Source organism: Papio anubis, chromosome 10 (assembly GCF_008728515.1).
Source record: "Papio anubis isolate 15944 chromosome 10, Panubis1.0, whole genome shotgun sequence".
Lineage (NCBI taxonomy): Eukaryota > Metazoa > Chordata > Mammalia > Primates > Cercopithecidae > Papio > Papio anubis.
In genome coordinates, this window is record NC_044985.1 from 6298311 (window position 1) to 6313165 (window position 14855).

The window sequence follows — 14855 nt, forward strand, 5'->3', positions numbered from 1 at the left end:
TGAGTGGTAGGATTCTAGGCCCTTCACTCTATTTTCTTCAAAGCTGCTCTTGTAATTTATTTTACATATTAAAATCATATGTAAGATTTCATTTAGTAAACCCAAAGGTTCTGCTTTTCAAATAAAATTTAAATATTTAAGGCTTTATTCCTTGAAAGGTCAATTCTTTTTGAGAGCTAGAACACTGCGTTGATTAATTGCCTCAGTGTGAACAGCCTCAGAATACTCTGTGTCCTTTCTCGACAGCTCCCATTGTTGATGCAGAAGACAGGCAAGACTGTAAGGCACTGGACATTGAGCAAATTATTTGGCCTCTCTAAACCCAAACAAGAAGGCCCACTGAGTCAAGACGATAGCTGAAATAGAAGACACAGGAGACACAAAGACAGGCCTCGCAACCAAGCCAATGAGCAAGCCTGAGGGACAGACTCATGAGAACTTGAGAATAAAACAAAGCATTTACTGCTATGGTTTTCCATGCAGTTGACAATGAAAGCAGGTATGTACAAGCACTGTCCCTTCCCTACCAAGGGAATGCTCTGAAGGCAGTCGGTCAGGGGCTCATCATTTGGCACTAGTCAGTGATAGTCAGTGATGAAAAATAATGAAATTGGGTATACACTTGTCAAACCTAACCTTCTGCTCATCCCTATTGGGTAAAAAGAGCTTACAGTCTGGATCTGGGGATGAATCTTGCAGTGTAAAGACAAAGAACAGATCTGAATGCATCCAATAATTACCTTGTTTGAAACTATTATCTAAGTGTCAGGAATAAGGTTTTTCTAATTAGTAAAAAAATTGTATTGTTTATTTAATTGGTCTATATAAATTGTGTGTATTTGTGGAGTACAACATAATGTTTTGATATATGTATACAGTGTGAAATGGTAAAAATATTTAAATCTTACTCTCTTAGCAATTCTCAAGTATATAACACATTATTTTTAAGTATAGTCACCTTGCTGTACAAAAGACCTCTAGAACTTATTCCACCTTTCTAAGTGAAACTTCGTACCTTTTGACCGACGTCTCCCATTCCTCCCTACACCTACAGCCGCTGGCAACAACCATCCTACCTCCTGCTTCTATGAATTTGAGATTTTTAGATTCCACACATAAGTGAGTTGTGTAGTGTTTGCCTTTCTGTGACTGGCTTGTTTCACTTGGCATAATGTCCTCCAGGTTAATCTATGTTGTCACAAATGACAGAATTTTCTTCTTTTTCAAGGTTGACTAATATTCTGTTGTGTTTTTATACTATGCACTTTTTATCTCTTAATCTGCTAATGAACACTTATGTTAGTTTCATGACTTGACTATTGTAGATAACGCTACAGTGGACATGGGAGACCAGAATTTAAAGATAAAATCCATGTAACAAACTCTAGGGCTGCAGTATTCTTTGGGGTGAAATATTATGTAGTGACAAAAATACTGCACTTAGTGACGGGGGAGTCTCAGGAACAGACACTCATAGTGGGCACTGATCATGGAATCCACAAGGCCATTAGTGAAGGCATGACGCCTGGCCACCAAAAGTTGATGAAAAGCTTTAGTGAGCAATACAAGCAACTTTTATAAACGGCTAACCTATAGGAACTGGTTGCCATAGTGACTTCTAGATAGGGAGAAGGAGCCTTCTGCAAGACTGGAATAAGATGGCCTGAACATTGGGGCAGAATCTGTGGGTCTAGACACATGAGGCTTTTCTCACCCTGGACGATAGGGAAAGACTGTCTCTGTTAGGATGAATTATCTGCTGGAGTTTAACAACAGCCTAAGCCTTTGTGTTGAGTTCAATAAAACAGCAGATAAAACTTTCAAAAGTATGAGTTTTGGAGCCAGAGAAAAGTGGGTTAAAATCCCAGTGTGACCACCTATAGCTATTTAATCTTGGGTAAATTACCACACCATCCAAGCCAGTATATCCTCACCCTAGAATGGGGAAAAGAACAACTGTCTCATAGGACTGTGATAATAAATAGAGTAAGATCTTACCAAGTACCAACCTTGGCACCGAGTGTAGGTTTGAAACCCTGCTGAGAAAGAAACACATTACTTAACTTTATCTCTAATCTCCAATGTTCCAGCATTCCAATCTGCTTGGTTTCATTTCTTTGGATTGTGTCACAGGGTTCCTGATTGTTGTAGAATCAGAGGCATTAATCTTTTAATATCCTGGTGGTTTCAGCCTATCTCCAATCAGAAAGCATCTGCTCTGGTTGACCCCATTACTGTAAACTGACAGAGCTCATTCACTCAAAGGTACAACTCATGGATGTGGCAGCATAGTCCCAGGTGACCGTAACAGGGGCAAGCAGTATCTGAAGACTTGGGGTGGGGCTGGGGTTTCTTTTTACCCAGTGCCCATCCAAAAGGCTCTGTTTCTGTTCACTATGCCAGTCTGTGGGTTTCCTTTTCTCTTGTGAATTAATAAGTCCTTCCTACTCCCCATTATTGATTCATCATAATATGCAGTTCACAGATTAACAGTTGATCATGGGAAATGCAGCAACCTGTTGTTCTGAGATGAGGAGAGAGACCACAAAGTAGGACTCTGTGATACAGGAAGACTGGAAAACATAAATAGGGAGAAAGAGCCAAAAAACTGAAGCCTGTGCCCCCGGGATTATGCAGCCCTCTGCCATGGGTTAAGTTAATAAACTTGGGTCATCAATTTTAATTGGGGATTTGGGGAAAATATTTTATTATAATATAAACATGGATATAATATGGAGCTGAATGCAAATTTGCCTGAGTGTTGAATAAAATTCAAGAAATTACATGCTTCAGTGGCCATTTGAAGCTGAGCTCTCAGAATCCCCTGGGTTCCCATGCACTCTATTTTCCGGTGAGCAGCACTTCAGTGGAAAAGTTTGAAAAGCATTAACTTAGGCCATAAAACGTAAAAACAAGTCATTTAGAAAAGTTAATTGCAACAGGAAGAGTGAGGAAAGGGAGGTAGAAGGGAGAGATGGAGAGGAAGAAGAGAGAAAGAAAGGAAAAAGTAGAACATGGGGAAGAGAGAGGAGAGGAAAGAGAAGGAAGAAAAGAGGATTAGAAAGAAGGCAGATCAGAATATTGGGGAAGAATATCAAAGATAAGGGAGCAGGGAGAAAAGACTTAAAAAATAAGATGCTTCGTACATGGAGCAAGAGTAAAGGAATGACGGAAAGGTGGATCACAGTGCTATGACCTTGCTTTGAGATGACACAGTTACCTTTTGTTGTGGTTTTCTCTGGAGCTATGTGGATGGCAATTTTAATTTTTCTTCTCATCAACTGTTTTCTCATGAACAAAAAGATTTCAGAAGTGTACAGATAAATGGATGGGCACTAGGCATTTCAAAAATACCTGAGGAAGGAAGGAAGGAGGGAGGGGAGGAAGGAAGGAAAGAGGGAGGGGAGGAAGGAAAGGAAGGAAGGAAGGAAGGAAGGAAGGAAGGAAGGAAGGAAGCGAAGGAAGGTAAGGAATGGGAAGCAGCTTTGCGAAAGAGTGAGCGAGTGCAGAGCCTGAGCCATGCCTTATTAACTCAAGTGAATTATGATGCAGCACCTGATTTTTAACCCCAAATCAACAAGAAAATAGGAATACTTATGCCTATTTACCAGAAACAGACTTCAGTAGTACGCAGGAAGGCAAAGTGGCTCTCTCTACTTTACAATTCTAGGTCCATCTGCCTGAATCTCCTGCAAATGGCGGTCTTAGGGAGCTGAGAACATTGTCACACACACTCCTTCCCAAGATCATGGGTTTACTAAGGTCTGTTTAAGGATCCTTCTGCCATATGCTGACATCTTCTCCACGGGCCTGTTCAGTTTTTGGCAGGGGCTGTGCTCCTTACTTCTCCAGATGAAGCTTGTTTCCCCTACTCTTATGGGGCTCCTTTTGTGAGTTCCTCAGCAAGCAGCTTCACTGGCCAAGGCCTAGAAGCAGTGATCATGCTATGACCCAGCCCAGGAACCAAGTGAGGGATCCAGAATGGTGATGTTTCTCTGTCAGGTGGAGGTAGACTCTACTTATAGACTGTTTACATAGGAGATAAAATGAGAACAAATTTCTATTTGTCTTAGCAGTGACCCACCCATCCCATTACCCAGATGAAGGGGAAGTGGGCCAGACTTTGCTTGAAAATGGAAATGTGGCTGTCCTTGCCCTACATTGTATCATAAGTTATTATGAAAAAATCCATGTTGAGTTTCATTAATAATTATAACAGGTATAATGACTGGATGTCCACATTATAGGTATTTTATGCAGAGTCACTCATACTTAACAGACTTTGCAAGATCCATGTTAGTATTCACAGAACATATTCACAGAACGAGAATTAAATCAATCCCAAACTGTGTGACATATGCCCCTCTCACTGTCCTTTTTCATCTCCCCATTGGCCATCTGCTGCACTTTTGGTCATGTAATATGAGGGAGGGGTTCAGCCTGGGCAAAACTAGGAAAGTGGCAACACTTGTTTTGCATACCTAGAACATCCCTGTCCTTTCTCCTTCCAGATTCAAAACATTATCCTCCCTTTGCCAGATACCCAGTACTATCTCTTCCCTACACACTTTTTTTTTCTGGAAAAGGTCTGTTTCTCTGTCAAGTACAGTATAGATTTGCTTTCCTATACTCAGTGGGGCTCTGTGACTTAAAGCTTATTTATATGAATTGGAAGGCTCCCTTCCCCACACAACTCCACGCATATTTACAGATTCAGGAAATTAATGGAGTTGGCAGATGAGTTGTTTGGGGACAGACTTGGATGGGGCATTGCCATCAAGGGGCCTTCCCAGGTTCCCTGTGGGCACCAGGCCCATGTGTGGCCTGCATCAGTAACAGGTCTTGCCTGGAAGTTTCACTTTTGGTGACTACGCCCGTGTCATTTAGCAAGGCAGCACTGGAATCTCAAAGACTTCTTACTCCTTTTATCTTACATCCAGAAGAGAATCATCATCTCAGGGAAAAGTTAATGGTAATATACAAACCACATGGTCACAAGACAGAGGAAAAGGAATGGGAAAGAGAGGAAGAAGGTTTAAGAAGAAGGGAGGGAGGAGAAAAGAGATACAACTGAACCCACCTATTCAGTATATAGTGGCCTAGACTAATACCTAGATAACATTTGTCTATTTGGCACATTTCTTTAGACTGCTATTTGCTTTGGATTGCCTTTAGAAGGATATTTCTGCTTCCAAAGGTGAATAGTTAAAAATAATATATATCATGAGCAGTGTTTTGGCATTTCCCTTCACTTTCTTTCTATCTTCAACATTACTGTTGTCTTCCTTTAAAACTCTATCATTTCAGCTGATCCAGTGAACAGATGGCATTAATCAACCCCCAAGAATATGCACAAAAGCAATTAGAAATGTAGAGACATGGAATTTATGCCAGCAAATCAATTACCAATGATAGCACATCAGCGTAGCACACCCAACTTCCCCTTGTTTCTCTTTCCACTGAGCAGCCCCTGATAGCAGTAATGATCCCTGGTTTACCCCCCTGTCAGATGGGGAATGAGAACTGGGATGTTGAGGTTTAATTACACATTCCTTAATGACTAGTTCTCACTCTGCTGACAAAATCCAGCATAATTTACAGACTAGAAGATGCATCAGGATGATGGATACAGACAGTATGTGCTATACAATGTCATGCAAATATGAAATATACTGCACTGAGAATATGGTCGTTTGGTATTCCCAGAGAATAACTTCATTTCAGAGAACTGAGTACCTTCTCTAGCATCTATCCCTCTCATTTGTCAAAAACAATGGAAACAGCTATAGAATACATTTTAACCACCAATCTGTACCTTCTGTGAGTTTACTAGCTCATATATGCCTAGGTCTTAAATTTACTTGGCCATTATTTTTTTTTTTCCAACGCTGTGTAACTTTTGCAGATTCTGATATATCTATCCTTCTTTACTTAAGGTCTTACTAATTGTCACTTCAGTTATTGTAATCATCTCTTAACTGGTTTTCTTACCACCAGTCTCGGTCTATTCCAGTCTATCCTTCACAGAGTAATTTTTTAAAGCAACAAATCTGATTATAATCATTACATGTATAAAAACATTCAATGAATCTCCATAGCCTTAAAAATAAAAGACTCTCATGCTTACCTACAACTCTGTTTTTTTCTTCTATCCCTATACCAAGTAATAACTGCCCCCCTCCCATTTCTCCTGCTAACAAAGTCTGACTGTTGAAATCTTAGACGAATTTCTTTTTCCTCAGAGAGTGTACTTTGATGCCCCAGCCAGTATGAGATGCTCATTTTGTGCCTTAAAGTGCATGCTGTGTTTACCTTTATCATAGCATTTATCACTCTGACATGACTGAAGGTTTATTTTTCTAACAAGCAAGTGTTCAAAGCTGCTTGAGGTTATGGACTACATTTTCTTATTCACTATTATTTTTCCAGATTCATAGACAAACTTGAGTTGAGGAAAGAGAACCTGTAGTTCTAAAATATTTTTTTCAAATGTGTAACACACACACAAAACTATTAACATTTAAATCTGCTTTTGACCACAGCTTAAAAAGAGGACATGGGATTCATGGAATCATGTTATCAGGGTATGATGTAGGTTTGCAATTAAAAAAAAAGAGATCTTTTCAATAATTTATTAATAAAGCCCCATTGAATATAATCCAAACTTTTCCATTTTATACTGATCCTTGGGCTATAAAATAGTTTTTATAGAAATGTGATTATGTATTTTTTTAGATTCTATAAGCAAAGCTCATTAAAATTCCATAAAGCAAGTTAATAAAATTGGCTGCAACTTGATACTGATGTCAGTGGATGGAGAGGCTTCCTCTGTTAGGAACCAATGGCCACGTGATACATAAATGAGACCATCATAGCAATGAAGTCATGGAAATACGAAAGCTTCCATAGGTGCAGGGGCTCGTTTTTCAGCTCCCGCATCCAGTCAGGTGATCCAAACTTCTGTTCTTTCATGTAACAGCTAACTGCTTCTTGGCTTTTCCAAAACAGTAGTGAGTTATACTTGTTTCAAAAATAGACATAAAACAAATTTTAAAAGTAATACTCTAGCGATAGAGCCAAGAGAGAATTTCAGTTTAGAAATAAGCATTCTTAGCAGGAAGCCAATCATTTATTCTCTCATCCTTTCACTTGCTCAATGTTTTAGAAATTGAATATAGACTTTCAAATAAAATATGACCATCAGAGAACTTTGCATCCTAGTTGAGGAGACAAGAATTGTTAGTGCTATGGAAGTGTAATATATAGGGGCACTTGATAGGCCTGAAAAAAATATTTCTGTGTGTGTGTGTGTTTGTGTGTGTAGTAGGGAGAGAGTGAGATAAGATAACAAATGAAAAAGGGTATTTCTAGACCAAGCAGGCAGTCTATGAAAATAAATGCAAGATTTAAGACAACAGAGCTTGTTTGTGGAATGTGAAGGAGTTTCATAAATTTGTGTTGGAGGAATGGTGAAGATGAGGTTTAGTCAGATCAGGGCCAGGCCTGTGCTAGGACAAGGAATTCGTAACTATTATTTAATTAATACTTGTTGGTCTGACATCTGTAGACTTACAAGCCGTAATGTCAACTTGTGCCTTTTATGGTACTGTGTGTGTGTGTGTGTATGTGTACAAAAGGGATTCACAAGTCCTCATCAAGGCTGTGTCCTTTCCCTATCAAGTTTTTAAATCAAAGCTCATGAAAACATAAAGCACCAAGTGCTCATCCAGATGAGGCTCTTATCTTTGGTCATTGTGCTGTTTAGCATTTTGCATCAAATCTAGATCTCCATTTTTTTTTTCTTTTAGATGTGACTCAGGAGTTGGCCGTGGTGTGAACTGCTACTCTCATGCCCTTTGCCATGGGTAGAGCTACAGAAATTAACCATAAAGAACTCATGTCAAGTTTCCACACATATGTATATACACAATGTCAAAGTGAATGTTTTGGAATAAGTTTCATATCTTGCAAAGAGTTTGGTGTTTGAAAATAGATAAATATAGGTCCAGATAGTGACTTTGTATTGCTTCGATTTGTGATCTTGAGGAAATCATTAACTTCTGCTAACCTTGAATATACTAATCTGTAAACTGGATCTGTAAGTATACCTAGCTGTGCTGCCTTGATAATTTATGTGGACACAATATGAGGTAAGAGATAAGTGTATAGAAGTTGGTAGGAATTAAAACCCTACTATGTTGTTATTCTAATTATAATTGTTTTACAATGTTAGAATATAATCATCCCAGAAATATCCAGATGAAATGACCAGTAGGCAACCTTAGCATTTAAAGACAAAGTTCGTTAAAAGTAAATAGGATGTTAATAATAATGATCTAATCCATTTTCTTCATTTCATACAGCAAGATCATCGGGGTAACTATGTAACCTTTACAAGGTCACCATCCACAAAGTGGCAGAGTTTTGATGAATGAAGAAAGCTTCCCTTATGAATTAAAAATGTCATTATTGGCTCCAAATGTGTACACTGCAACCTTTCAATAAAGTCCTATTGAGTGAATTGCAATTGCCCTCTGGTATTGTAGGTAACTAGATCTTTTCTCCACCTTCTCATTATAAGGGAGAAAATTATCATTGTATACACAGGCAATATTTGAGTGAAGCTCTGGCTTATCAACTCAAAGACTCTGAATCACCAAATGAAGGTTTTAGGGGCATTTCAAACGATATCACATTACTTTTTTTTAAACAAATGGGCATTAAGAAGTAAAGTGATTCAGTAAAGGGAAACTGGGATCCAGTAATGAAAGCAATGAAATTGGGCAGAGGAACAAAGGAAAAAGAAAGAAAACTGCAATGAAGAGCATAGTCACTCATTAGAACAAAAATAAATCAAGGAGAGAGTAAGGTTTTCGTAATAAAACTAATTTTCTCATAATTTTGAACTCATGTGGAAATTGCTAGGCTAGGGTTTGGTATACATTTCCCAATTGTGGAAATATAAATTTAGTTGTGAGATGGGGGACTATCAGAAGAGAAAGGAAAAAGTGCTCATACGTATTGTCAAAGATAAGCCAATTCAACAAAAGGAAAATCTTAAAGACTCTTCCAAAAGAGCATTATAGTTCTTCCTTTACTTGTGCCGACTGTAAATGCCACAAAAAGTTGCTGCTGAAAAAACTAGACAGATTGTTTATTTTGAATATTACCTATTGATTGAGTTTGTGCATAAGCTTCAGATAACTCAAAGTGCATCTCCTTATTTGAAGAGCCTTATGAATCTGATTGACGTTCTCATATATCTTAGATGAAATTCCACATGTGATGAATGAGCTAGAATGAAGAGTTTTTGATCCCTCTCTCAAGGCTGTATTTGTGTGACCCTAATATGTAGCAACAAACTTAAGATACTGTGCTTGGAAATCATTCAAAGTGATGTATGGCTCAAAATTAAAGCTCTTTATAATCTCACAACCTATCCTTATTGTTAAAAATAGTAAGTAATGACACCATATGTGTTCCATGCATTCCTGCTATCTTCTGAATGCACACTCTATCACTGTAATTGTCTTTTAACATACTTAATATTTAAAGAATTTTCTCAGTAATATATGTACCTGCTGTTCTGTTTTGGAGCAGATGCATACCTAAATTGTTTTATACTCAAGCCTGTGAGCACTAAAAGGTTGAATAACATAACAGGTATTTGAACCCTTAGCTGTGGCATAACTAGGGCTAGAACTCCTCAGCTCTTCTAACTCCCAGTTTCACTGTAACCAACTATCAAGTCATATCACTTCTTCTTGTGTCAAAGGAGTTAATATTATATGTAAAATGACTTTTTGTTAAACATTGGCCTACTATATCTACATTCAAAGTTAACTAATTCCCTCAGGGTAAACCCAAAGGAAGAATTGTAGCTATTTAATATCCTGAAAATCTGAAATGAGGGAATTTCTGCAGTTTTTATTACTGGTAGGTAATTATGTTCTCTGCAAAGATTCATAATACCTGTACTGAAGCTGGCCCTTCTAACCTGACTTTATTTTAATTTTGTTTAATTAGAAACTTACAAAATCTATAACTGGGCAAGCATTCATCTTTCCTTTGAAGTTAAAAGCCCAAATTTTGGTCAGATTATGAGAAATGTAAGTGCACGTGCACACACACACACACACACACAAAAAAAAAACACATACACACCACACCACAATGACAACCACCAACAACATATTATTATAAGAATAATAAAAACAATTAGAAGTTATGTATACCTGAAGAAAGTCCACAAGTGTAACTATATACCATGGAAAATATTGAGTTAATAATCCATTTTCAAGGCTATTGTCACAAATGTCATGAAGTATTACTTCAAAATATAGGAAGAATGATCTTGTAAAAAAATTTTCCAAATAAACTTTTATAAAGTGACTATTTGAAAAGAAATTGCTAATGTTCAATATATGTATACAAATATTAATTGATTATAGATAAAAATAAACCCAAGTCTTATATTTAATGAATAAAGTGTGTGGTCAGTAGAAATCTAACGGAATTGTGGAATTTTAATGCATTTTTCTTAGAGCTTCTGCATCATAGGTTATGAAGACACCAAAATATACCAAGTTCAGAGCTAATCTTTTTCCGCTGTTCTACTATTCACTCAATTAATAGATTTTGTACAGCATAATGATCATTAATGATTATTCCTTAAGAACATTGACCCTAAAATATTTAGCAAGCAGTGAGCATTCAATTGAAATGTTGATTGGAAATGGGGAAATTAAACTGTCACTGATAAAATACTAAAGCTCATTATCACAAAGTTTCATTTTAAATGTTCAGAATTAGCTTTATTACTGCATCGGTAATGATAAGCATGAGTCTTAAATCCATGTCATTTAGGTTTTATGAGCATTATTAAAACACATTAACCACAATTCAATTAATTTACAAAATAAATGCTATTCTACAATATTTGTTTTACTGGCTCTTAAGCAAAGCTGTTGCATTAGGAAGTCCAAAGCCATATGCCTATGGAGTATATTTTACCCTTATCTCTCACCCCCATCTTTGTGGCTTTTCAAAGTATTCACTCTCCTCAGATAGGTAAATGTGCTGAAGGGAAAACACAGCTAGCTTGCTGCCACGCCTTTGTATCATTAGGACAATACTGACCTCTAGTGTTCTAGAAGGTGGAGAAACTAGCCCAGCACTGTGCCTTACTTCCTCTTACTAACCACTTAGATCTTTTTCTAAAGCAACACGGGAACAATTTCATAGAAGAAGAAGAAAAAGAAGGAGGTGGAAGACAAGGAGATGAAGAAGTAAAAGAAAAAAGTCAGATTCCAACTGCTCCTACATATTCTCTGAAATAATTTATAAACCAGGGCCCTTTGGATCCTCCTTTAGAGAGGATGATCCCTTTAGCCTTCCTGTAGAATACAAACTTTAATACAATTGGTATAAGGCATTACGACTAACTGTAGATGCTGTCCCTCCAAAACTTCTGACCACAGATAGAAACACTGGCTCAGTTTTGAACATTTTTCTGTACACTACATTTGTTCAATTATCTTCCCTTGAGACATAACTCTGGGGATAAATGCACAGGGTCCTCTAGGACCTAAGTGGGTGGAGAGTGAGGTAGAAAGGCCCCTATGTGGTAAGTAATCTTCCTACTGTTCTCTAACCATGATAGTGCAAATTACAAAAAATAAAAAATAAAACTCTTCCAATATGGGTAATATTTCTGAGCTTCATGACAGGAATAAGGGATATGGGAGCAAGCCCAGAAACTTGAGGCACCTTGATAAACCATCTTTGGAAACAACACAGATGGCTTAATTGCATTCTTTCTCATTTAGGAGGTCCCAGAGCTGGAAAAACTTCCTCTCCTCTGCCTAGAGAGGCAGCTGAGAAATTGAGCCTGAACCTCTCACAGCTCCAGAGATTTATTCAAGTTTGACGGACTGGATTCTTTAAATATATAGTGCAGTTGGTGGATCCCCGGGAGTCCAGCCTTCCTGCCTATTAAATTAAATGTCCTGCACTTGCCGAGGTTAGATCTTGGACGACAGAGTGTACACTTAGTGTATACTCATTAATGTTCATAAGCACAAAGATTTTTGGGGTGGGGTGTGCATCAAAGCTCTTCCTCCTCTAATAAGGGCAGCCATTGATCTTGTGGTTGACTACAGTGGTCCATGACTCTTAGGCCAAAACTCCCAATCCTGTTAAACCGGTGCCCATTGGTTGCAGGATACCCCAACTAGAGCCTTCTACCTAGGGCAGAACGCAGAGCCACATATCGTGGGGTGCTCGGTATACTGCAAATCTGAGGCACTGCATTCAGAGATGAGGCACTGTCACCGAGCACGGTGGCTGGGAGCTTCTCCATCCCAGGAAGCTCAGCTCCCAGTGCATTCTGTCTGAACCGGGGGCCCTTCTCCGGAAAAAGCCCTGGCTGAGATCATGCAGGCATGGAACGCGGAGCTAGCAGGAGATTAAGGGAAGAGAAACCCTTCCTTATCCCCTGAACTTTGCGATGACGGAAGAAGGCAGGAAATCCAGCAGGGCTGGCTCATTTGAGCTCTGCTAACTTTTGGGATGGTTGGAGTGATGGAACCACACTGATTAGCTTTTTTTTTTTTTTTTTCCCGTTTCCTTTGCCCAAAGCAGACACAATCGAGTACGCTTAGACAGTTGATTGTCTTTCTGAATGCGATCGTTTTCCACCTCACCTACCCGCCCCCAGCTCCTCGTACTCACAATTTGTCGCTGTTAATCCTAAATGCCACAAGCCGGAGAACAGCAAAGTCAAAACGCTGGTCAGCCGTGGTACAGAATCCATTTCCCCCGAGTGAGCGGTCCCTCCCAGTGGAATCCCAAATTCGCAGTCGCCAGCCGCGGCTTCTTCTCGCTCTCTCTCTTCTCTGCACGGCCTGACCCCCTCCCACCCCCCCTTGGAGAGGCACTTGCTCTTTCACACCATCCCGTGCCCAGACGCTCCACCGAAACCGTGGCGGGGGAGTCTCCGGAGCTGCAGCTGGGGCTACGGTCCCCGCAACAGCCGCTAGCTGGACTCGCCTTCCTCGCCCGCCTCTTCCTTCTCTTCCCCCCTCCTTAACGGTGCAAATCCAAACCCAATTAGAACGACAAGCGCCGGAGCTCGGTGGACAGCCAAATCCACCTCTTCGGGCGCGAGAGCTGGAATCAGCACCGGGGCGGCGGACAGCTCCTTATAGGCGAGCGGGGCCGCGCGGCGCCGCCCACAGCCAGGCCCGCCCCGCGCTCGCCTATAAGAGCAGCCTGGGCGGGTCTTTGCCCCGCTCCGGCGCTTTTCCTCCAGGCAGCCTAGCCGCTGCGGTGCGCTTTGGCTACCTGGGAGTGAAAGGGAAAGGAGATTCTCTCTCTCTGTACCCTCCACCGGCTTCCTCTTCCCTCCCCGCATTTGGGAAACGAGTAGAGGTATTGAAATTTAAAGGAGATTTTCAAAGACCGCTGCTGAAGGATGCTAATAGGAGCTGGAAGACAAGCGCATTAGGAAGAGGGAATTTCCCACGGAAAGCTTTGTAATGAGCTAACGAGTTGCGTTCCTCCACCCCACCTTTGGAGGGGAGGGGAAAACAGAGCTTGAATTACGCATTTAATTTCCCCTGCGTTCGTTCCCTAATGGGAAAAGCTGATGGGTCTCGATAGGATCGGGATTTCTGGTTTCGCGGTTTAACGTTGTGCGCGCTCCCCTGCTTGCAGACCCCACAGCTACTCCCACCGCTCATCCTCTGGCCGGTCTTGGCGTCTGCGTCTCCTGCCCGCTGTTGGCGCGTTGCTTCGGGCAGGTACTGCAAGGTGCTCGGGGCTCTGGATTCCAAGTCAGTGGTTCACTGACATCTCAGGGAGACGGAGAGAGGAGAGACACATGGGTGTGGTAGTGATGAGAGTCAGGGTGGAAGCCCGGGTTGGCTCATAGAATTCAAAGTATGAGGACTCTGCTGTAGGGATTTGAATTTTGAAAAAGGGAAAGAGTGATTTGGGTTTCTTTCTAGACACCCCCTCTTACAAATTTTGTTTCTGTTTTTGGCTTCTAGTATACATCTGGAAACTCTCCTGCTTTATCATAAATCAACTTGGTTTGTTTTTACTGGAAGCTGTCAGAGAGCTGTCAAATCTTAACAAAATGAGGGACCATAATGATTTCTCCTATTTGAAGCTTACAATGAAGTTAGGGTTGATGAACTCTACCCACTTCAGAGGAATTTGATGTCTCCCTCTCTCCCCATCCTCCTCTTACCTTCAACAGAAGCAATTATACAGTCTTATTTGTCATTGTAGACTCCTGACAATCCTGGCTGCACAACTATAGATGGGACTAGGTTTCAAGCAGCTTCTGCATGAATCCTGAGGTTAACCTTGTGTTTTTTTGGTTACAGCTAGACTCACATCACTGAAATATTAAGAGATAGTTGAATGACAACTGGATTACTGACCTCATCATTTTATTAGAGAAGAAAGAATTTTGAGGGTCCTATCACTTACACATAAATGATCCTCTTCTCTCTAAGCTTCTAACTAAAGATGATTATGTAAGTCGCTAGATTCCTGGGCAAACTGAAAGACTTTCCCAGCTGCAGTTTTAGTTGGAGTGCATGGTAGGGTGCAGTGGAGGACCACACCCAGAAGATGGTGAATGTCAACATATCGAGGCTGAGGTGACCTAAGGAGCTGTCCTCTTGGCAGCTGGGAAGGGGTCTGAAGAGAGGAGAGGGCTGAGGTTCAAAATCTATCTGCATGGGCTTCTTTTTTCCTTCTACCAAGGGTACTGAGGAGCTGCCACCCAACCCCTAGCCTTTGAGGATCCCATGGTGAAAAACATTTATCTGGCTATTAATCAT

The 14855-nt window shown here is 40.3% G+C and overlaps 1 protein-coding gene across 1 annotated transcript in view; it reads right to left on the minus strand.

The window, feature by feature from the left end:
* The window catches only part of CNTNAP5 (contactin associated protein family member 5), an 832800-nt gene extending 818154 nt beyond the window's left edge, over positions 1–14646 (minus strand). The window contains exon 1 of the mRNA XM_031651151.1: positions 12733–14646. Coding sequence (XP_031507011.1) covers positions 12733–12814 — 82 coding nt within the window. The 5' untranslated portion in view covers positions 12815–14646. The remainder of the gene's footprint in view (positions 1–12732) is intronic.
* Between the last annotated feature and the right edge of the window lie 209 nt (positions 14647–14855).